This window comes from Marmota flaviventris, chromosome 2 (assembly GCF_047511675.1).
Source record: "Marmota flaviventris isolate mMarFla1 chromosome 2, mMarFla1.hap1, whole genome shotgun sequence".
Classification (NCBI taxonomy): domain Eukaryota; kingdom Metazoa; phylum Chordata; class Mammalia; order Rodentia; family Sciuridae; genus Marmota; species Marmota flaviventris.
This window is the reverse complement of record NC_092499.1, coordinates 187,066,743-187,092,186: the sequence shown is the minus strand read 5'-3', so window position 1 is coordinate 187,092,186 and position 25,444 is coordinate 187,066,743. Positions and strand designations below refer to the sequence as shown.

At 40.0% G+C, this 25,444-nt stretch overlaps 1 protein-coding gene across 2 annotated transcripts in view; it reads left to right on the top strand.

Annotated features, from left to right (window-relative positions):
• The window catches only part of Ptprt (protein tyrosine phosphatase receptor type T), a 1,048,660-nt gene that overhangs the window by 665,270 nt on the left and 357,946 nt on the right, over nt 1-25,444 (top strand). For both annotated transcript variants that reach the window (XM_027945221.3, XM_027945220.3), the window contains exon 9: nt 9,425-9,534. In XM_027945221.3, the coding sequence (XP_027801022.1) occupies nt 9,425-9,534 (110 nt within the window). The remainder of the gene's footprint in view (nt 1-9,424; nt 9,535-25,444) is intronic.

Genomic DNA, 25,444 nt, shown 5'->3' with positions numbered 1-25,444 from the left:
GTTCAGAACAATTTACTAGACGTGTGTTTAAGAAACAAAACCCATAAAGAAAAGCAAGGTCATGGTAGGCAGCTGGCTACTGCTAAATTAATGAGATGTTTATTTGTTTTATGCACTTGTATAGAATTTATTTCATAGTTAAAAGGGTAAGAAGGATAAAGACTATATATAATTTTGTATCAATATATTTGAAATCTAGGTGATAGAGGAAAATTCCGGGCAAAATATTGATTTCAAAACCTGCTTCAAGGGAAGAAATTTCCTAAACAATTTTATAACAAACAGAGAAATAGAATCACTAATTTAAACTTTTCCAACAAAGAAATACCAGTTTCGGGTGGTTTTCCAAGTACAATCAGACAACTGCTCAAGGAATTTGTAATCCCAGCCTTACCTCCGTGCTTTCCAGGAGAGGAAAAAGAAAATTCTTCCCCTCCCCAGTTTGTGACATGACTGTAACCTGACTTCAAAACCAGACTCACTTGCAATGAGGAAAACGAAATCAGATGCAAATACCCCAAACAAGACATTAACAAACAATCCAAAACTGCACAGATAGGAAAAAAATAATTCATTTCAAAAAATCAATACTGATTCAAATTTAGTAAATCCATTTATGTAATTTGCTACATTAACATATTAAGAGAGAAAAGCATATTATTACTAAAATGGATGTGGTTAAAACTCAGCATGATTTAAAAGCAAAATATCCTTGTATATCGGGAATAAGATGGGCCTTCATAATCCTATAAATGATAGCCATAAAATACCATACTTCAGAATGAAATAATAGCACCATTATCTTTAAAATTGGAAAAACACATACACCTGTCATTATTCCCATTAAATATTGAATTGGTGGCCCTCCTTGAAGTCAAGAAAATAAAACATTAAGATATTAGAAAGAATAAGACTGTTATTAACTATGGATGCTATGATAATTTACATAGATAACCCAAAGAAATTTGTATACAAGTTATTATAATTAATATATTTGCTGAGATGTCACATTTAAGAAATCAATTGCATTTCTATTCACCTAGTAAGAATGTGCTATGTTCTTAAAGATACCGTTTATAATAGCAATAAAAACATAAGGTATTTAGTAGTAGACTAACAAGAGTTTTCAAGATGTATATAAAAATATATGAAACAGAAAAATATCTAGGAAAGTCCCATAACAGAGATATACCATGTTTATAGACGAGAAAATCCAATATCATAAACACATAATAATATAAATACACAAATTGTTTCCCAACTGAACTTTAATTCATGCAATACAAAAGCAAACATTTTTTCCCAAAATGTGCAAGCTGGTCCAAGTAAGTAGAAAAGGTAAGAATAACACGAAGAACAAAGTAATATAACTTGTTCTTTCAAATACCAAGACTTACAAATTATTATTAATTAATCAGGTGGGCTATTGACACAGGTTTAGTGCAAGAACAACTGACCAAAACAGAACTAGAAATAGATCCATACAAGCCAAGTCTCCAATGACTCAGGAGGCTGAGGCAGGAGGATGGCCATTTAGAGGCCAGTCTTAACCACTTAGTGAGATTCTGTCTCAAAATAAAATTTCAAAAAGGGTAAGGGTGTAGCTCAAAGGGTTTAATTCCTAGTACCACATACCAAAGAAAGGAAGGAAGGAAGGAGGGAAAGGAAAAAAAAAAAGGAGAAAGAGACTGACCCATCCATAACGTGGAAATGTGAAAGAAATTAAATGTAGCAGGACAGATCCACTGAATTATTAACATTTTCTTTTTCTATGTGTGGTACTAGGTCAGGGGTGAAGGATTGAAATTGATTTCCTACTTCACAGCAGGCATAAAAACACAATTAGAAATGGGTTGAGTTCATTTTTATTGAAGGCATAACTTTAAAATTTTTTATGAGATTTTTAAGAAAACGTTCTTGTGATCTGGGAGTAGAAAAAGTGTCTCTTAAATGAGACTGTTTTGTTGAAGTTTATTCAGAAGCAGATCCCAAAATAAGGATTCCAATGGAAGAAGTTCATTTAGGATGTCACACTGGTGAGGGAAAGGGAGAAGGAACAGGGAACAGGAGGAAGCCGGTACAAGATGGGCCAACCAGGAAGTTACCCCGTGAACAGCTGGTTGTAGCATCTTGTCATTCCAAGTGTGGTCCAGAGACCAGCACTGACTTGGTGACACATTCTGGCCCATGTCAAGATAGGTACAAAAACAAAAAGAAAGTGATTTTAAAAAGGAGTATCTTGCATTTTAATTGATTTTTTAAATTTCAATTTTACTATCTTGGTGATTCATTCTTATGCTATTTTATGATAGTCCCCTTGGGTTGGAAATCGTCATCGTCATCTTCCTGTTTGGGGTAGTTGGAGAGCACTAATAGAATGTGTCTCAGAGTTAGCCAACAACGTGAAGAGGAAACTGAGGTGTTCATTCATCAACTTCCTGCCTTTCATTGCTTAAAAGATATTTTGGGGTCATTAATTGCCTGGCATTTCTTGCTTGCCCCAAGTTTACTTCCATAGCCTTCGGGTAAAGCAATATAGCATTTTGTAGCATTTTTTAAGAAAGATTTAGGACAGTATCTACTACTAAATTTGTCTGTCTTCCATGAAAACCTCTGATAAATCTGACTATATTAAAATTAAGAATGGATCAATGTGTGGTTCTAGGTGAGGGATGAAGAATTGAAATTGAATTATAACTTCATAGTACACATAAAAACACAACTAAAAAGGATTTCTATCGTCATTCCACTATTAATTTCTGAGTTTATTACACAGGAATTATCAGTCATGGAATATTCCATCAAATTTCATTTTAGCCATGGAATCGATCTATGTGTAATATCTTAAAGGCTGCCCTGTCCTACTCACTTGAAATTATATACGTAAGAGTAAAAGTGAAAACCTGCATGTGTGTGGGGGAACTTTTTGGAAAGAAATCAACCATAGAACAAACCAAAACAAAACCCTGGACCAAAAGAATAAAGTCTCCCCCTAGGAAAAAAAAAGGGGGGGGGGTGAGTTCATTTAAAGAGAAAAGCAAGACACAAACTGAATAGAAAGTGTTTGTATAATACATATAGCCAATAAAATAAATCATATCAAGAGTTTACCAAGAACCTCTGCAAATCTACAAGAAAGAGTCAATAATGTTCAAACATTAATAAGATGGTCACCTTCTTTAGGAAACAGGTTAAAAACAGATAACATCTCAGTAAAGTCTCATTTTATACTTACCAGATGGTCAGGAATTTTGGACCCAATGATACCAAGTATTTATCAGGATATAGAGAAGGGGGAACTTGAGGGAGTCTATACTTCAACCAAATTTTGAAAAAATGATTTGGCATTACTCAGTCCCTCAGTGTACAGGTCCTTTTCTTAAATACACCTTGAGAATGTCCATAATATTCATATGATCCATGTTCTGAAATAGCTCCATCTGGAAATCACCCTAATATCCATCTATAGAAGAACAGTGAAATAAATACAATAAGATGATATTTATGAACCGGAGATGAATGAAATACATCTATGTGCATCCATGTGGATTAATCTCAAAACTATGGTGAGTTACAAATGCAAATCTTGTACTAAAAAAAAACTATGTGTATATAAAGGAAACCAAGAAGAACTAAATGAGAACTTGTCTTGTTATAGATGTATATATTTATAACTCCAAGTAAAAATAAAGAGATTGGCTAACAAAAGATTCTGAGTAGAACTTGATGTTTTGTTGTTACTGTTGATGGGAAAAGAAGGAGTCAGTAATGTGAGGCATACAGGATGCTTTAATAATCAGTGATGTCTCATTTCTAAAGCACATAGTGGGCACATGTGTTCATTTCATAATTATTCTTTAAAGTATATGGAATTGCATACAATTTTTCCTATGCAAATGCAATGGGATCAAAGTAATAAAGTCCTAGAAATGTAATTTGTAAGGAACATAAAAAAAACTCCTATTTTTAACCAAGTGACATAAAAAAGAAGCATTAATAAGTGAAGAATTATATGGCATTATGAAACAGAAGAACTCATGGTTCTAAGGAGGTGTCCTGGCCCCCCAAAAGAAGAGGAGAATGCACCTGAACTGCAATAAAAGTTCTAGTGGAATGGTTTTGAAATGTTATAAAATTATTCTGAAGTTCTTCTGAAAAAATAAATGGGTATTGATATTCCAGAAAACTTTGCAAAATAAAAATAAGGAAAGAGAAGGCCTTGTTCTCCCAAGTATTAAAGCATGTCATTGCTACACAATAGAGGAGTCCTATCACAGGAGAAGCGACAGCTCCGTGAAAGCTGCCCAGCATATGCCAGGATATAAACTAACTTAACATGGTGCTAAGATGGCATTGTAAATCCCTGGGGAAGTTTTGACTGGTCAATTAACTGTCCTAAGAAAATTGTAAGGAATTATAGTTAGATTTCTACTGGGTACAATGTGCTAAATAAATTCCAGATGGATTATAGTGTTAGCTGCAAAGAGAAAAAGATGGGAATAAATTACAAAATAAATCATAAAATAATTATTCATTGGGGTTTTATGTTTATCTTATTGGATATGAGAAAGAGAATTTTCTCTAAACTGGAAAGACCAGGTTGCCTAGTGCTACTAGCTTGGGTTTTACTGTAGTATCCACCAGACAGATGCTCCTCCACCTCCATCAGAGAGACCCTCTTCCACCTCCATCAGAGACATGCTCTCTTCCACCTTCCTCAGAGACATACTCTCCTCTACCTCCCTCAGAGACATATTCTCCTCCACTTCTATCAGAGACATACTCTCCTCCACCTCCATCAGAGAGACCCTCCTCCACCTCCCTCAGAGACATACTCTTCTCCACTTCCACCAGAGACATACTCTTCTCCACCTACGTCAGTAAGACAGAACCTCTTCTACCTCCATCAGACAGTCAGACTCTCCTCCACTCCATCAGGTGGATCTTCAGATGAATGGGCAGAATCTACAGCTCCCTATTCTGCTCACTTTCTGCTTTGCAATGATTAAAACATCTGGATTCTTCTCAAATGCTTGATGCAACTTGTTCCTCATTACATTATTTGTAGATAACTTTACCCCCACTTCATAAGAGACCCGTTAGGATACCTCAACTCCTCCCTCGAAAGCATCTACAAATTTTCTCATCTCTCACAGAGGGAAAGGGACGTTCTTTCCACTCACCCCTCCCTGTTCCTGCCTTTCGGGACCCTCGCCATGTCAGTGAGCCCCTCTCCCTTCTCCACCATTTCTCATCTATTTTTGATTCTTCCTGGTCACCCTGGTCATGTCATAACCTTGCCCATCTTTGGGAGGGGACACTGTGTGGGCTCCATATTTAATCGCTGCTATTTCTGCATTCTCACTTCACCTTCCAGTGCTTTCTCAACCCTCTCCACGATGGCTTGTGATACCAGCATTCTCTCCAAATCACTCATGCTCAAGTCACAACCTTGAGGACAGAACATTTGAATCAACGGGAAAACCTAAAGGCACATCTTACTTGACTGCTCAGCCGCATCTGTCATTGTTGACCAGTCCCTTCCTGAACCTCTTACCTCCAGTGTTCCAGTGACAGCTTGACGTCTGGTTTCCCAGCAGCCTCTCTGCACACTGACTCCACTGTCTCCCATCTCTCCATTTTTTTCTTCCTAATTGTTGAGAATGGAGCTCCTCTTCATTTAGTCTTCTTTTTTTTTTTTTTTTCCAACTCTTTCTATACTGTAGCTGCAAGGTTTTAGTTCCCAAACATGGGCCCCAGTCTTGTAGCCCCAACCACTATTTAGCCACACCTCTTGGATGTTCTACATACACCCAGGGCCACTTCACCACTGAGCCACATCCCCTGCTCTTTTTGTATTTTATTTTGAGACAGGGTCTCACTAAGTTGCGAGGCTGACTTTGAACTCGCGATCCTCCTGCCTCAGCCTCCCAAATTGCTGGGTTTGCTGGCATGCTCCACTGTACCCAGATAAGAATCCCTTTCTATAAACAACAGTCTGATTCCCTAGTTGCATAAAACAAAGTGCTGGGCCCCACCGTGACATGTCTCTTCCCTTTTTGTCCTTATTCATCACCATCCAGTCATGTTAGTTTAGCATAACAACAATCTCCTCTGCAATCCATTTTTCTTCTACACTGCCTCTCACTGGTCCAAAGGAACAATCCTTTCACCCAGAATGACAAGAGCAATTTCCTAACTGATTTTTCTCCTTCCACTCTTGACCTCAAAAAGCTGTCCACCACACTCCGACATGCTCTACTTTTGCCCTAGTAACTTCTACTTATCTATCAACATTAATGTATTTGCCACTCAATATCCTGACATGCAAGACTAAATTTTCTCTACTTGATTCTCCTAATAACTTATGACTGTACCTTAGAGTTAACAACTTTGACCAAAATAATTTGGGTGTTATTTTTTAAATATGTGTCTCCCTTCCCAGAGCGCAAGGTTTTATTAAGGATTCGACTACATTCCTAATGTCCCTCCTAGTCCCTTGGTCATATTAAATACTCCAGAAATATTTAGAGGGAGGAACGGGGGAGAGAGGAAACAACAGGAGATCTGACTAAGCAAAAAACTTCTACATACCTAAAAGATTTCTAAAACAAATGAAAACCTGGCAAAAATATTTGTAAACTATACCAAAAGAGTGTGTCCTCAAAAGCAGATTATAGTTATAAGCCCATAAGATAAAAATGAGCAAAAATAAAGAGGCCTATAAGCAAATGAGCAGAGGGTGTAGAGCGCATGTTCCTAAAAGAATCGATGCAAATGGCTAATTAAATTGAAAAAAAAAAAAAGTCTGTGCTCTCCAGTATTCTAAAAACGATACACACATGCACTTAATTTTTTAAATAGTGTTGGCAGACATCAGAACTAGGCATATTCTTCTGTTGGAGAGCCCAGATTTGTTCAAACTTTCTGGAAGGCAATCTGGTAATACGTGTCAAATCCTTAAAAATAACATGGCTTGCCCACATTGGCCTAGTAAATTAATTTCTATGAATTTATTTTCAGGACATCAGCAAAGTTGCATGCATATACCTTATAAGAATGCTTTTTGCAGTGCCACTAAGAATCATGAAGAATTTAAACCAAATTTAATGCCCAATAAGAAAGGATTGGTGACTAGGACTATAAGAGAGATGTTTTCTTCTAAGCAGATATTAAACCATATAATTTCTAAAACACTTCAGGTTTTTTAAAATTACGATTTATATTATGACAAAAGAGGGTCACAACACAATACACACAGGAGGGATTAAAATTTTAAAAAATAAAATACATGCATAAGCATATTTTATATTTTTAAAAATAAAGTTTTAAACTGTATTCATGAAAAACTGGAAAATATCTTTAAAAATGGGTAGTGTGAGTGACTTTTTCTTGTATCTTTTTCAAAATCTTTTAGTATATTCTTAATATTCAACAAATTGTGAGTATCATGTCCATAATGAGGAAAACTAAACATATTTTAATTTAACAATGGGGAACTGATTGCAACATATGGCCAAGGCTATATCTAGAGAGGTGTTGCATGATGATTAAGGGTATATGACTTGAAGCTCATAGACAGGTGTTCTGTTCCCTCTTTACAACTCAAGAGCCATATGACCTTGAGCAAGGTATCTGCATTCTCAGAGGCTGGCTCTCTTATCAGCACAAAGGAGATAATCCATACTGGGCACAGCTATTTTGTGGCTTAAGTGAAATAATGTATGTAAAATTCTGATCAAAGAGTAAGCACTTAATAAAACTCCTGTGTTTATAATGCTGAAATATAAATAGATCCAGTAATGATCTACATGAATTCACGATTCTCCAGTGGGTTAGAACTGAAAGTCTGGGAAATCTTTTAGTTTCTGGCTCAGCATCTTCCAAACTATTGTGAGGATGCTGGAATCCCAGCAGGAGGATGCTGAGGAAGACTGGCCCTGAATAGGAGCAGCCCCAGGAAAGACTGTGCTTCCTAGGGCAAAACGCTGGCACAAGTCATTCATTCAGCGCTATATCCAACCAGCCAATGGGCATTTAGCATCCACCCCAGGCCAGCGCTGGAGACTCGGCAGCAAGACATACTAGCTGCCATCTTGGGAGCAAAGCAAGCTTCTTCTAGGTGGACTGAAGTTTCAAGGCACATAGTTTTTATTGAATTAAGGAATTTGGAAACTAAGGAAGCCCTTTCTAAAGCTGAGGAAAATTTGGGAGAGTGCGGAAAACAAGAGTTGGTAAACTTCTCAGGTCTTCTTTAACTTCTTTCTTTAGTGTTTTCTAGTTTTCATTGTAAAGGTCTTTCACCTCTTTCGCTAAGTTGATTCCCAAGGTTTTGTTGTTGTTGTTGTTGTTTTGAGGCTATTGTGAATGGGGTAGTTTTCCTAATTTCTCTTTCAGTAGACTCATTGCTGATGTATAGGAATGTGTTTGATTTATGGGTGTTGATTTTATATCCTGTACTTTGCTGAATTCCATTATTAGTTCTAGAAGTTTTCTGGTGAGATTTTTTTTTTGGATCTTCTAAATATAGAATTATGTCCTCAGCACATAGTGATAGTTTGTGTTCTTCTTATGGCATTTTCCAGTAAGTGGATGGATCTGGAGAATATCATGCTATGTGAAATAAGCCAATCCCCAAAAACCAAAGGCTGAATATTTTCTCTGATATGTGGATGCTAATTCACAATAAGGGAGTGGGTGGCTAGGGAATAATAGAGGTACTTTGGATTTGGCAGAGGGGAGGGAAAGGAGGGTAGGGATATGGGGGTAGGAAGGATAGTAGAATGAATTGAGCATCATTACTGCATGTGCATATATGATTTTACAGTGGTATGATTCTACATTGTGTACAATCAGAAAAATAAGAAGTGATACTCTATTTATGCATGATGTGTCAAAATGCATTGTACTGTCATGTGTAACTCCTTAGAACAAATTTTTAAAAAGGGAAAAGAAAAGAGTTAGTAAACTAATGGCAAAGCCCACTTTACATTCCTCACATATCAACCCTAAAACAAAGACCTAATTGGGAATTTCTACCCATTGGCAAGGCTGGGGCCTGCTGTTGTCCTCTCTGCTCTGATCAGTCTCAGTCCACTAATGGACTTGTTCAGTCTGCAGATGAGAAACTGTCAACCTTCTAAAGAGAAGCTGCAAATTAGAGCCTATGAGTCAAACCCAGCCTACTGCTTGTTTTTGAAAATAAAGTTTTATTGAACATGACCACACCCATTCGTTTATGAATTGCCCATGGCCATTTTTATGCTTCGATGGCAGCGCTGAATAGTTACAACATAGACTGCATCATGCTAAAATATTACTACCTGGTCCTTCATAGAAACTTTGCCAACCCTGTTCTAAATCAATGGGGCTGGAGAAGTGTTGAGGAAGGTGACATCAGGTTTGTAACTTTCTTCTTCTGTAGTTCCAGGAGCTGTTCCACTTGAATCTATCCAAGGAGGGCCCTTTGAGGAGAAGATTTACATCCAGTGGAAACCTCCCAATGAGACCAATGGGGTCATCACGCTCTATGAGGTAAGGAGGCCCCTTGGGCTGCTTCTGTGGGCTCAGCTGCATTCAATTCTCTTCATCTTGAAGTGGGTGAATACCTATTCCATTGAAGATATAAAGGTGAGTAGGACGCATCTTTTCTGATAATATAATGGAAAGAAAACACCAGAGCACAGAATTGGGCTGACCTGATTGCCCAAAGACAAAGAAATCTGGATATATCATACCTTAAGATGACTGTGGTGACAACTAATCCCTCTTGCAGAAGACTCGGGAACTCAAGGAGTCAGATTGTCCTGATTTAGAAGAGAAGACCCAGTCCTGGCCAATGGTAGTTAAAGCCTGTTTGAGAAACCGTGATATTCATATGGTACTCACCCCACAGATATCAGTCCCTGGGCTTTGAAGAGGATCTCAGTGTCATTCTCTGTCCAGGATTACAGGATTTCTGGGCTTTGGATTTCTTTGTACTCAAGGCATACTAGATTATTAGCCAAGCAATTATATCCAGAGCTCCCCACCAAGCATTAGCCAGACCTTATCATATCAGAGTTGGAACCGAACCTACTCAGGCAGGAATGTCCCCACCGAGACAGCATAATATGTCTTCCTGAGAAATTGTAATCAACCTACATAGAAGTCCATTGGAAGACAAAACAAAAGATCTACAAAAATGCTCACACAGCTTAGATTCAAGTACTGGGATGTGGATAAGATTGACTCTTCTCTCAGTCCTGAGGCAACACTGGATAAAACAGAAAAACAGGACACTGCTGATGGAAGGGCGTGGATGTTGCAGCTGGAAAGAGGTAGCTTAGTCTCCAAATAGGTGTCCCCTAGTCTCATATGGCTTGGGCAGGCTTCTCCTGCCCCCTAGCCTGTTGCCTCACCTGTAAAATGAGGATGATATTCATCACTTCTGTCACTTCAGTGTGACTCTAGCAAGCCTGGGGAGGGAAAAGGCACAAGCATTCCCAGGCAGGACCATGTACTGTAAGCCCACATGGGACCTTAAGCCACTAAGTGTTCTGCCAACACACACACCTCTAGAGAGGGGCTTCTGGGAGTGAGTTCTGGGGAGGGAATTCAACCATTATGAGCCTTTTTGGCTGTAGGGAGAAACTTCCTTCCTGAGTTTGTTGTAAGAGAAAGGGAGGGAGTCACACTGATACACTTTGCCAAGGATGTGGTCCAGACCTCATCAGGGGAGTGAGTGAGAGACTGGAAATTTGATGAACCCAAATCCAATAATTTCAAAGATATTCTTTGTAGAGACCACAGTTAGACACACACACAATAGAAATCTATTGTGCATAGCAAGCTGTTCTTTGTATGGCAGAGAGAAAGGACCATGATTTAGGGAGCAATGGTAATGTTATGTGAAAATTTCTCCATGCCAGAAATGCAAGCCTTTTGGAATTTGTAGGCCGGTAAGATTTCAAAGGTTTGGGGGACCAATGTAAGTGCTTTACCATCTTTTAACATTTCATAACAGAAAAGATATCATTCAAAAATATAGAAAGGACATAATTTCAAATTGCATAAATTTACTTTATGAATAACTCATGACAGTTGCCTTACTTTCTCTCATTTTGTCTTGGAATGATGACAATTTTGTCTTGAAAAGGTTTGGGTCCTTTAGGTACCTGCACTTGGAAACCACTGAGCTGGGTCCTATTGCTAGTGGGGTTATCTCTCTGCACAGACTTCTTCCTTGAGAGTAAAATGATTTTTCTTCTAGTAGGATTACTCATTGGGCTGTACTAGCAATATCATGATTGCCATCCCATGATAATAAGAAAGATATAGATGAAGGGAGAAGAGGGGGGCACATGCAACTGAGAGTTAAACACCTGATTTGAGCAATAGCTCCTAAATTGAGGTATCATTTGTGGTACACTCTCCGGAGTTCTAGGCTCAAAGATGAGAACAGGTTGGCACAGCATATCTTTCACTTCTGTGTGGACTCAGTACCTTGGGATTTTCAGACCCGATGCCAGGGATATTGACATTTCTATGATGGTCTCTGCTGGAGATAGCTATGGTAAAGGATCTTTAAGTAACTTTTTGGCTGCTTCCTAGGCCATAATTATAGAGAACCAGAGCCAGAAGATTGCAGCTGGAGGGCTCTTTTGTGAGCATGTGAGGCAACCTTTGGGGAATACACCAAAATGGCTGGAGGAAACGGTGACAGGAGCTGGGAGTTTGGCGGGTAGGATGTGGAGTTATTTATCCCTTGGTCACATTTTATGCATAAACGTGACAGTGGTCACATGTATTTCAAGCTAATGAGGCTCAAGTAGGTGAGAATGTTAAAATTTGAAGTCAGGCATCCTAAACCTGTATCCCCATTAGGATGACTTCCTGCTGTGTGACTAATGGTAGAGCAGTGCTGAGGTTCTTGAACCTCAAGTTCCCAAAAGTCATGATAATAGTAGTTTTCTTTAGAGGGTTGTTGCAAGGTTCATATGACATATGTGTTTAGTACAGTGCTTGACATTCATAACATTATAAATGTTAGTTCTTAATCATCATGTAAAAATGAGGAAGTTAGGAACAGAGAGGTGAAGGGCAGAAGCCAGAATGGCAATTCATGTGTTTTCATTCAGGTGTGGCTGCTGCTGCAACCCAGTGTGGTCCGTGGCCCAGTAGCAGCAGCAGCACCCAAGAGAATATTAGATATGGTCATTCCAGGCTCATCCAGACCTCCTGAATCACAATCTCCTATTTATATGGGTGCTACATGTAGGCATTAAAGTTCAAGGACTGCTCTTCTAGAAAACACTGCTTGTTAGAAAGCCTTAGCAACTATTAGAAGAGTATGTCCCCGCTGAGCACAGAGATGGGGAGTTCCATCCACACTGGGCTCAAGCCCATCCTTCCCCAGACTGTAATCAGGAGACCTTGAGTTTACAGACTTTCATAACAAATATGTGTTTATGAGGCAATTTCCAAATTTAATTAGATGAAACCAATTTGATTTTTAAAATTAGGTTCTAGTTGTAATTTCAAAAGAGAAACCCATAAATTACAAATCACCCTCTTCTGGCCTTAAAAGGGATATTTTGTTACAAAGAAAAAATAGATAACAATGGGAACAGAAACCCAGGATTGTCCATGCCCATTAGACTCAGCAAAATAACCCAAAGCCAAAGAAAGAAAGAGAGAGAGAGAGAGAGATAAAGACAGGGGGGAGGGAGGAAGGAAGGAAAGAAAGGAAAAAGAAAAGAAAGAGAAGTTTCACTATTGGAAAAATGTAAGTATTTTAAATAGAGCTGGTCCAGGCAGCATTGAGAGCCAATTTTCTTGGATGAGTCCAAGTCACAACCTCTGGATTTATCATTAGAAAACTTTGATTCCCCCCCCCCAAAAAAAAAAATCTGAGTGGCTTTGGTCAAGTCGCATTCTATTTCTGGGCTTCAGTCCACTTTTTATAACGTGAACATTAGGGTTAAAGTTATAAAGATCATCCCAGGCTTCAACCAGGTAAAGAACCAAGGGATAAATAAATCCACATCCTACCCACAAAAGCAAAGGTTCTGTTTCATGTGTTGCTTTGCATTTAAAGCTTGCCTTTAATCTGGCAAGTCTTTGAAGGTACAGCAGTGATGACATTTGAAGAAAACTAGCCTGTGCAGAAGAAGTCCAGGATGGGAATGACATTGGAATGGTTGGCCAACAGGAGACCAAAGTGACTGAGGCTTCATGAGCGTGGTGGACAGCCATGAGATGTTGTGAAGGGGTTGGGGGCAGCGCAGGGTATGAAGGGCTCCTAGAGTTTACATTTTACCCTGAGAAAAATGTAAAGCCCTTCAAGGGTTTTAAGAAGAGAAATGAAGGAACCAGATTTACATTCATAAAAGATCACTGAGCTGTTGGATGGACATTAGACGGGGGTTAGGACGCACAAGCATCTCAAGGACATCAGAAAAAGCCTCAGGAAGAATGGACATTTCCATCATCTGTGCTATTGTGATGAGAGTTCAGCAATTTATTGAGAGACCTTGTGCCTGGGTGGAAGGTGTGAAAGTTTTATCACAGCTGCCTATTTTCTGTTGCTAACCTGGCTCTGACACTGTTAGTCGACTTATGTCACTGTGACAAAATACCTGAGATAAACAAGTGAAAAGCAGGAAGATTTATTTTGCCTCCTGGTTGCAGAAGTTTCAGTCCATGGTCATTTGTCCCCATTGCTGTGGGGCTGTGATGAGGCAGACACCATGGCAGGAGTGCTCGGGGGAGCAAAGCTCTCACCTCGTGGTGGCTGGGGAGCAAAAAGAGGAAGGGGCTTGGGTCCCACCATACCCTTCAAAAGCACAGCCCTAACGACCTTAACTTCCTCCCACCGGGCCCCACGGTAACATCATCCTAGGAATCAAACTTTCAACACACAAAGTCTTTGGGGGACATTTAAGATCCAAACCATAATAGATTATCTTCCATTTAGTACAGAGTTCTTATCTTGCTGAACTTCCTGAAGCCATGAACTATTAGATCCTTTCTCCCCTTGAGCCTTTCTTCCGTACAGGATGGGACTCTTTGCTTGACCCTGTCATCACACTGGGGCAGTGGAACAGCTTAATTTTGCAGCAGCCACAGCCACTATCCCTGCCCACTGACGTGGGCTCAGAATGCCCCTGAGAGCCCATTGACACTGCCCCATTTCAGCTCCAGCAGGAAAGTATTAGGGTGAGTTCACCCATGGGCTCAGATCTTTGGGGATTTGTACTTTAGTGGTAGATCCAGAATGCACTTTTATGATCAGTTCCCTAACAGAGTGCCAGGTAGTGCACAGGGAGAAGAAGTGTCAGAATCCTGTGTCCACAAAACCAGCAGCATCAACATCACCTGGGACCATGTTAGAGATGCAGAATCTCAGGCTCCAGCCCAGATGCACTGAACTGAGACTGCATTAACAAGATCCCCAGATGATTTGTGTGTGCATTAAAGGGTAAAAAGCACGAGCCTAAGAGATGATATAAAATTTCACCCTCTGGATCTGCACAAGGAGGTGGTAGAGGTGGGGAGTGAAGACCAACTGCTCTGGAAAGTTCTGACTAATGAAAACATGGCAGTCAGTGGCACGGATAATACCGTCACTGGATGAACTAAGCAATATCTCATCTCACTTTGATCCAAAGAATTAAGAATTTTCCCCACCAATATGGAAATCATGCCATTCACACAGACCCTTTCAGAGTCCCACTCTTGAGTTTGAATAAGATACCAGTGTTGCCTAATCCGGCCTTGGTATATGAAAAAGATGGCACAGCTTCTCTCACCTGACTCAGCTTTTAGGAACAACTGCAGTTCATCAAAACCCAGACCATCGCAACTACCAATGGACACTTACAGCCAGAATGAGGTCACTGGAGGAAACAATCCAGTCGAAGGGTTGTCTGAAAACTCTTCAATAAAATAATTTAGAGACAAACTGTTCAGAGTTCACAAAAAAAAAAAACAAACAAAAAAAACAGTAATCAATATGTGTTCCAATTCAATTAATTGTGCTCATCTCTGTCCAAAAATAAAATTGCATAGTGTGAGGGAATTGGGCCAGAAGGTGTTACACTTACAACTGGGTTAATGAAGTGTGAAAATATTTAAAATTCAGACATGTGAAGCTTCCCAGTAAGCCTTTCTGTTTAGCAGTCAAAATCACCAAGTTTCTAATTACAGTGTATAAATCTGAGAAGCTTAAAGGGAATGAGAAGACCCTAATGAGGCAGGAATGGGTGTCTTGATTATGCTAGAGTTGATTGACATTTATCTTGCAAGCTATTCTAGGTGCCTGGTGCTCAGAGTTAAATAAAACACAGACTTTGCCTCAATAAAACAAGGCGGCATTTCTATGTGGGAGCTCCTTGAAGAGGTGCAATAGGTCAAAGGGTTGTCAATATTTTTCCAGCATACAGATGGTAGGATAGATTCTGAACAAAATAAAAAATATGGGCCCCAGGAATCAACATGCAAGCAGAGTGCATTGAAAGAAGGCTTGTGTTTGTTCTGAGGTGGAGCAGAGTTCTGAACAGGGTGGGAGAAGACACAAACATTGACAGAGCTGCGTGGTAGATGAGCTCAGGGGCGGGCCCTCAAAGACAGAGGCCCATGGGAGGTTCCTGGCTCTGCTTGGATGAGTGGGCACACCTCCTTTTGTCCTTTTAGCATTGCCACAGTGACTGCTTAGGGCTCCCTGACCCCCGACTCCCACAACTCTGGTCCACAGAGGCATGGTGGGGAGGGGGGGATGTGGTCCAGATGAGCAGGAGGTTGCTAGGCAGGAAGGGATCAGCTGGATCATGACTAATACAGCCCCAAACAAGAATTTGCATAATGCAAACCTGATCTACGTTAATTAGGATACACAATTTGCATAATGCAGGCCACTATTGGATATAACTTGAGCCAGGCTGGTAACTCAGGAAAAGAAAGCTCTTGTTTCCTTTGAATTGTTTAAGCCAGAAAGTTAGAGTGATCCATTCATTACCTCCAGCTGCCATGCTGCTAATCCACCAGAGTGCCACCATTTCTCCTGCCAAAGTAGTCTCAGGTCAGGGCGAGCAGCCTCGTCTGTACCACCACATCCTTTCTGAGCACCCATCAATGCCTGGACCATTTCAGTATCTCCCTGCCACAACCCGCCCACACTTCTTGGCACTGCAGCCAGGCAGAACATCATATATATATGTATATTATATATATATGTGTGTGTGTGTATATATATATATATATATATATATATATATATAATGTTTTTCGTTGTTGTTGGACATGATATCTTTATTTTATTTATTTATTTTTATGTGGTGCTGAGGACCAAACCCAGCACCTTGCATGTGCCAGCCCCCAGAACATCTGTAAGTGATCCCTCTGATCATGTTGTCTCTCTGCATCACTCTGTCCCTCTTACCTTTAGGGTTCTGGATGATCGGGCTCCTGCCTGTTTACTGTGTTCTAGCCCCTCCAGCCTTCTAGCATTTTCTCAGGCTTGTCCAGTTCTTTGAAACCCACACATGACTCCATGAATATCTTTCCTTTTGCCTATGACACCCTTCCTTTCATGTCCCTCATGCCACCCCTTCCTGTTTTTGACTTCCAAAAGGCCTGCCCCTCTCTTATCCCCTTTATCCAAAAAAAGAGGCCCCTCTGTTTTCCCTCATAGTAACCTGCTTTTGCATTCTGCACTTGATTTGTTTGTGTATTTTAGTATCACCCAGTATCCCTGGACTTTTAGCTCTGTGAGAATGGGTGCTGGGTTGGTTCATTTTGTCAAATTGGTTCAGCCATAGTGTCCTGACATGTGGTCAGACATTATTCTGGACATTTTTGTGAATGTGTTTTTGGATGAGATTAACATTCAAATTGGTGGACTTGGAGTCAAGCAGGTTGTTCTCCATAATACCAATGAGGTCTTGTTCCATCCTTTGAAAACCTGAGTAAAACAAAAGGTGGAGCTCTCCTGAGCAAGAGGGATGCAGCCAGCAGACCTCCAGGTTCAATCCACATCAGTTCTTTCTGACTCTCCAGCCTGACAGCCTTTTGTCTTGAAATAACTTATACAACCGGTATTTATTTTTCCATATCAGTGTGTCCTGAGGACCTAAAATAATAGCTTGCAAATAGTGTGTACTCAATAAATATTCCTTGGATGATTGTATGGATTTGTGCTTTATCTTAACAAAGGGTAATAATGAAAGTTTTGTTTAATTGACTGTATCACACTTTGAAATAACCTCTGCTCAGTTTTGCTGTGAACCTAAAACTTTTTTAAGAAAAAAAAAAGACTATTAAAACAATCACACCTGTGACTCTGGAGAATATAGACAAATAAATAGGTAGATAGACACAAAAACGAGTGGGTGGGTAAGAAGATGGATGGATGGATGGACTCCATTGCAGTCCAGATAGATTAGAATCCCTGGGGGAAGGTTCCAACCATGAGACGTGTGTGCATTTGTGTGCTGTTGTTAAGTTCCTTAGGAAATTCTCATGTCTGTCCCGGGTTGGAAAGAAGCATTGTGGGAAATTAATCCAATCCACCTCCTCTGGTCTGTTATCCTAGCTAAATGCCTGACAAATAAACACATCCTTGACGTTGGCCTACCCCATCTTCCTTCCCATTTCACCAGGCTTCACCTCCTGTAGCTAGCTCCCTCCTTCACAGACAGGTGCATGGTGCTTCAGTTCTTTAAGCTTCAAGTTCCAGAAGCCTCCGGCCCTTTTCCCTGAAGGTTGCTAAACCAACCATGTGTGGAGTGATTGAAGACTCGCAGGGAGGGATCACTCTGTCAATATCCCTTTGTGCTTTCCAAATGGCAGTCTATAACTCAGACTCGGGAGCCCACAACAGACCTTCCCTTATGAATCTTATTGCCTCTCCAGGAGAGAAGTTAGTTCTGTTGGCTTAAAAAAGACACACACACACACACACAAAACTCAATAGATTTGCCCAGAGGCCTTCCCTAAATCTTAAAAGTCAGGAACCTGGAATGTCCAGGAGCCATTTTTTCTAGCCCTGGGCTCATCACTCAAACTTCATAGGGTGTTTCTCTTCCAGAGCCCTGAAAAAATGCAGGTATCTCTGGGTAGACACCACATACAGGTCGCCTGGGCTGACAGGGAGGCTGATGAGTGTTTCAATAGAAACAGCTTTGGTTGAAAAGGATGATCTCTGGCTCTCGGAGTCTGGAAGGAAGGAAGTTGCATTCCAATGTAAGTTGCATTTATGCAAGTGGCCCATTAGTGCTGCCTGACACCCACTGGTGGATTATCAGGAATGCCTATTTATTTGCCTTGGGGTGTTTCTTTTTCTCTCTTACAACACAGGTATTTGTGATGGTGCCAGATAACATGAGAGAAGAAACCGACAGATGCATAGCCCTCATTAACTAAAGGACAGCAAATCATGTTCTCCTGGCATTAAGTATTTCATAACCAACATTAATCATTCAGTTCAGCTGTAGATAAGCAGTCCGGGGTGGGGGGGGGGCTGCATGGAGAATATTCCTGCAGTGTTCATATGTAAGTATGTTGGTCTTGGGGTGTGGAGGAGTCTATATTTTTGTGAATTTAATATAACTTACAAAAGCTATCTTAAACTGTACGCTGTTTAATATCAACCGCTGTATGCTGGTGTGGGCTTGTTTTGACATGTTTGCCAGTAAGTCTGTGTGAGCCCTTTGCCCTTTGGCTATACCCATCTTCCAATTGTATCCTCAGAATTGCTCCATTTCAGAGAATTAACTTCAGAAGAAAACAGAGGCCCAGGTGGACTGCAGAAACCCCAGGTTGCCAACTCCTATCCCTGACCCAGCAATACCACAAGAGAACCTCCCTGTCCTGTTAGGGGCTCTGAGCTGTATCCCGTGAATTTCTGCCATATTTTTCTCTCAATTTTTTGCTAAAGGAAAGCTTTGGATTAAAATTATCTTTCGGATATATTTAATCCCATGCATTTACGATCGTCCTAGGAGAAAGGAGGGAAGAGATGGACAAGTTAGTGCTGTTTTTTGGCACCGCGTGTCTCTCTTTCATGTTCCTTAGATGGAAGGGGAACTGCATTTTGATGTGCGATGTGTGTATCCAGAGGCCTTTGCAGGGGATCCTGCTGTACACACAGTCACGTGGCTGGAGATGGGACCCTCTTTCTGGCTGCCTTGTCCTTTCAATACACTGCCCAGAGGCGGTGTTTAAGTGGTGAAGCTTCTCTTTAAACATCACACAGTGTTTTCTTTTCATCTCTGATGTTTTACCTTGTTAGTCCTGTTGGAATTCCACCTGGGCTGGGCAGTGCAGCAGGAATTTGTTGCTTTTAACTGGCTGGTTCTTTTGTTTCTGTTTTGGTCAGAACGGTTTTGTGTTTGAGACCTCAGTAAAAGGTACCTGCAGATTTTCCTCTATCATCAGGACATTTGGGCTCTTCCAGTCCCTGGAGGAGAGTTTGCATTTGGGATTCATCGCTTAATCCCTTTCATTGGCTCAGGAGATAGCAAGTGGCTTTTCTTGTCCTGCCCCAAACCCATGGGTCCTTTTCTTTGATTTTTTTTTTAAACTCTTTATCAAGAGAGAAATAATTTCTTAAAATTGACATCAAAGTTCAGGACCTTGGCCTTCTTCATTATGATTTCAATACATACATGCAAACATACACACACACATAGGCTGATGATATGCATATCCACCTGCATACACACATAGGCAAAAAATGCATGCACAAAAACATGTACAAATTCCTGTGCACACACACACACACAGATACACACTTATGCTTACATACATACCAGATGTCCTTCAAATGGTCGTAAAAGTGGCCATTGTTTTCTGGATCTCCTATTGGTTTTATTATGCTTTTAACATGCACCTTTCATTGAAAAGTCAGATCGTGAGTTGTGCAGTTAGGAAATTAAGATTGACTCTTGGTATGCCATTGCCAAAGAAGGCACTTGAATGAGTCCCTTCCCCAGCCTGAGCCCCAGTTTCCTCATTCAGGAGTTGGGAGGATTGAAACAGATAAGATTCCTGGTGCCCTTCAGGCTCTGACCTAACGTGCGGGTGCCCGAAATTAGATGATTGTTACTCCTGCCTCTTCCACTGTCTCAAATCTTGTATGTAATGCCTTCACATTACATACTGTTTTACTATCTATATGTATTCCTTGAAAACATATCATTCTATTCGTCTCTTTAGTAAAGAATTTTCTGTTGTATAGAATCTTTTGGAACATTTTTATTCCGTATTGTATTGCCACCATTCATTCCTACTGGTGAGACCTGTAACCTATTCATCTTGACTGCTACCTAATATTCCAGTGAATGAAGATACTGCAGTGCATTTACCCATGCTCCTTTGGTAGGCATTGGGGTTTGCTTCTAGGATGTCGCCTTTATCAACAGTGATGAAATGGGCATCCTTGTATGTATCTCCTACTGTATATGTACAGGATTTTCCCTTAAGTTTATATCTAGGAACTAGGGTACATGGTAAATGAGTGTTCAATTTAAAAAAAAAAAAAGCCAAATTATTTGCCAAGCTGGTTTCATTAATTTATTCTCATGTCAGCAAAACATAAGAGTTCCTATGATTTTAAAACCTGTCTAATACTTGATATTGCCAGGAATCTTTTTCCTCTTAGCCAGTTGAATAAATATAAAATGGCATCTCATTGTCATCTTGCTTTGTATTCTCTCAGTCATTAATAAGGTGAATGTTCCCCTGTCCGTGACTCTTTTGGGTTGCATTTTCTATGGGGTATCTATTCGTGTCTCTGTTAATCAGCTTCCAGTCACTGAGACAAAAAAAAATATGCCTGAGAAAAAAAACAACTTAAAGGAGAAAAGATTAATTCTGGCTCCTGGTTTGCAGAGATTTCATTCCAGGGTTGCTTGTCCCCTTCCCTAAGGGCCTACAGTGGGGCAGGACATGTTGGTGGGGACACAGGGCAAGGCAGGATGGGAAGCTGAGCAAGACCAAGAGCAAGGAAAGGTCTGGGATAAGACATGCCCTTCAAAGCCCCGCCCCAGCCCCCTACTTGTCCAAGGAGACCACACCTCTGGAAGTTTCTACCCCCTCCCAGTAGCGCCACCAGCAGAAGAGGAATGCTCAACACACGAACCTTTGGGGACTTTTCAGTTATAACAATGTTATTTGTTCATTTGCCCAATTGGTTATACAATCTTTTCTTACTTACATGTAATACTTTTTGGAATATAATTTTTCTTAGTGCATATTTATTATATAGAATCATGGATTTCATTGGATTTCATTGTGCATATTCATATGTGCATATAACACATTTTGGTGCTTTTTGCCAATTACGTAGGTAACTTGCTGGTGTTGCTCTCTATAAGGTAATTTTTGAAAAGTTCTTCATTATACTCAATTTTATCAGTCTTTGCTGGTATAGCTAGGACACATTGTGTCCTTAACCCTCTCTTCACTAAACGAAGGTTAAGAAAAATAATTCCCTGTATTTCTACCAAAATTTCATCGTTTTGCTCCGGAGATTTAAGTCCTTGATCTATTTGCAGTTAATTTTTATATACAGTATGAGATGGAGTACAAAATTCATTTCAAAATGCATTTCTTATATGGATAAACACTTTTTCTAGGTCCTTTAAATAAATAGTGTCTCGTTTTCCCTGCTTTCCCAAGCCATATCTAACTTGCACCAAAATTCCTGATTTGCCTGATTTTTTTTTCAGAGCTCTCTTGCACTGGCCCCATAAACCACAGCCACATACAGTCATAATTATTATAGCTTCACAGTTAATCCTGATCTCTGGCAGAGCAGCTCCTTCCTCCTCATCCTTTTTTAGAAATATCTTGCTTATTCTTGCCCTTGGCTTTTTCATTTTAGAATCTACTTATCAAATTTAATGGAAACATCTGTTGTCAATTTGATTAGAATCTCATTGAATGTATAAAACAATATGTGGATCATTGACATCTTTACAATATTAAACTCCTCGATATTTATTTAGATTTCCTTTAATGTCCCCCATAGTTTTATTACTTTACTTATGGAGGTGTTGCCTTTCATATAAAACCCAAACTGCTAACTCACATCATGAAGACTTGTGTCTCTGTTTTTTTTTTTTTCTCTAGTCTCCTTGGCCTTCTCTTGTGTACCCCCCAATGCACCGTGTTGTCTCCTGCCTCAGGTCTATTGCACACGGACCTCTTAGTGGCCAGAAATCTCTGCCACCTCCCCTCCCATGGCTGACTTGTTCTCCTACTATGTGGAGCTACAGATATTAGATCAAGACCCATAGCAAGGGTGTCACCTCCTCAGAAATAGCCTCTCTGGGAGGCTTCAAGTAGGGCTATAGCCACTTACCATTATTGTCTCCCCGTTCCTGTGTAACATATAACACAATTCGTAACCATCCCACATTTATTTGTAAGTTTGTTTCCTTATATTTTAAGTGCCACAAAGGTAGGATCCAGTTAGATAATACTCATCATTGGAAAGAACCCAGTGCCCTATATAGTGCTGGGAACTCAGTATTACTCAAACTGTGTGTGTGTGTGTGTGTGTGTGTGTGTTAAATGAATGGAGACTGGAAAGGTTCCCTTAAATGGCTGAGATACAATGACAGTCAGAAGTAACTCTTGGCATTAGTTAGTCTACATATTTGACCTGATAGGACCAAATGAACTCTTAAAATCCAGTTATAGATCCTATAATAATAATCTGTAAGAGACTACGTGAGGCTCTGATGACCCATGCATTTATGCTTAACTCATAGAATTCAATTGCTTAAACATAAACTTGTCAAGATTAGGGGATCTTTATTTACAGCTATATCCCAAGTGCCTAGAGTTGTACCCGACCCAAAGTCGACCCTCAATAAATATGTTTAATGAATAAAACTATATTCCAGACTTGAATCAAGGTTATATTATAACACAGTTATAATAAATATTTAAATATCTACTTCTGTATGATTGTTTGATTTTTAAAAAATAATTTATTCTGTGTTAATGTTAGTGACATTATGACAACACTGTATAATGTAAGGAAGGTTGGGAGTGGGAAGTAATGCCTGTCCCCACTCCTTTATGTGTCCACCATGGTCACATGGGTAAGCTTTTTTTTCTGTGCATCTGCAATAGCTTTAACATTTCTGGGGTCACATTGTTTGATTTTTACCATGTCCAACACTTTTCCATTTCTATATAATTCACTTAACAATCCCATTTAATGGCTGATTACTTACTTTGTAATCAATTTATTTTAGGATGTACTGATTGATCTTTCTAGAATGTAAGACAGAATTCGGGGGGGTTTAAGAATGAACTGGATCTCTTCAAATAACCGGTTAGGCAAGTGTGAACTCGGCTTTTCTTTCTCCTCTCAATAGATATGTCAGGAGCAAGCAGAGGCTTTCACATTCTTTCCATTGATTGTAGAAGTGTACTCAAAATAATAGCTCTCTGTTCAATACAAATGGATCTAAGGGTCGAGAGTAGAACAGTGCGTATATATTTGGATGGAAATCTATAAAACTAAGGTTAGATGTAGTGGTCATAGTTTCCTTCTTGTTTTAAATTTCAATTTATTACCTAACAGAAGGAGATGGGTATGGGACATGTGTTTCCCGTCATTCCTCCCCAATACTGTTCCCATGGTGGACATCAGTTGTCGATCAGGGCACATTCTTGCACTGAGCTGTGAAACGGCCTCAGAGTCCTCCCCCTCACATCATAGCCCTAGAGGTGGTTATTTTCATTCAAATGAGGTCAACATTCAAGATGAAACCTGCCTACCATCTCCAGTCTGGGTTCAGAACATGGATATGGGCATCGGGGAAGCTCTACACTTGTCAGTTTACGCTACAGAAACTATCTTCATAAGAAATTGTGGATGTTTTTACCATTCTAAGTATATTTCAGTCTCAAACCCTTTTGGCAATAGTTATGATTCTAGAGAACTTTGTGGAAAATACCTGCAGGGATCTCAGAATTACTGGCCAATAAGAAGATGAAGAAACTGATGTGAGGATTTGGCAAAACTCCCGGATATTTTCCCTCTACTGGGCAATGGGGTGTCCGGTTACCAATAGATTAAGCCCAGCCCAGACATGTCAGTATCAGAGTCACCCCCATGTCATGAGTGGACTCAACATGCCAAGGGGATCAGAGGTGTTGGGAATGAAAGCAGGCAAGACAAGCCTCCTGAGGATCCAGGCGGTTGGGCCCCCTGGTGTTGTGATTCTCCCTGGGATCCTAGATTATCCTTGTCAAAGCTATGGCTGTGCCCTTGACTCTGGGTGGGCCATGGGCTGAGATTGTCTAGGAAGACATAAAGAAGATGGGAATTGAGCATGGCCTTGACAACTTCCTCCTCTCACAGCTGTTTTGCATCTTAGCAAGATGTACTTCTGGGGGCCTTTGGGAATGGGTCCCATGAGCCGTGGCCCAGGAAACCAGCCCCTCATTCCCATCATGCATCATATTGTCAGCTGTGAGGCTTCAAGGCACCTTCTGTTCTTTCCCACATTCTGGGTAAAGGTTCTATCTTCAATTATGGAAAGCCGTTCTTATTAATGATGCTTATCTCTCTCACTTTGGGGGGAAAAAGGACCCATGCTCTAGAGAGTTCCTCCTTGAGGAAGAAACCAGAGTGGAAATTCTAGACCAGAACAAATCATCTAGAGAAGCTTCATGACTAACAAGAGAGCTCAGGAAGGCAGGAGCATGTGTAGAGTCTAGGACTGCAGAGGAATTTCCCTTAAGGACCCCAAATATATGGCCAGCAGTATGCACACCCCACCCACACAGGCATCCTGTAATCTTAGCCATTCTCAGCTAATTTTTGTAACAATATTACAGGTAGTTTGGATATCAGAGAAAAAAAAATTACCTTCTCTAGCACAACAATTATTTTTCCTTGTGTTTTATCTTTATTAATATGCATACATTTGTTACCTAACCATAATTACATAAAATTTGCTATTATAATTTTTCATTAAGTATTTTGTTACAATCATGATGCTTTTAAAGCACCATAGAAACAGCTTATCTTTTTTAATGACTGCATAATTGTCCGTTGAGTGTATATTGCTTAATTTACTTTTTCATTCCTCTGTTGTTTCTCTGTGTTTCTGATAATGCTGTGACAAACCTCAGGCTTATGGTTACAGTGTATCATGGTAGAAAAAAAACATGATCTTCAGGACAGATTGACCTGAACTCAGATCCTGGTTTTAATGTTGCCTGGGTAGGTTACTTTGGGGCAAAATTTTAGTTAATTGAAATTCAGCTAATTTATTGGCTTAATTTTGAAAAATCGTGTGTAGAAGCAGCAGTCTTCAAACCTGCAATGCACCAGTGCTGTAAGAGTTAGAGGTATAGTACAGTCTTAGCTGCCATTGGCCATTCGATGTCATGCTTGGTTTACTGTATTTCTGTCTGAGCCGCCCTTGCATGCCCA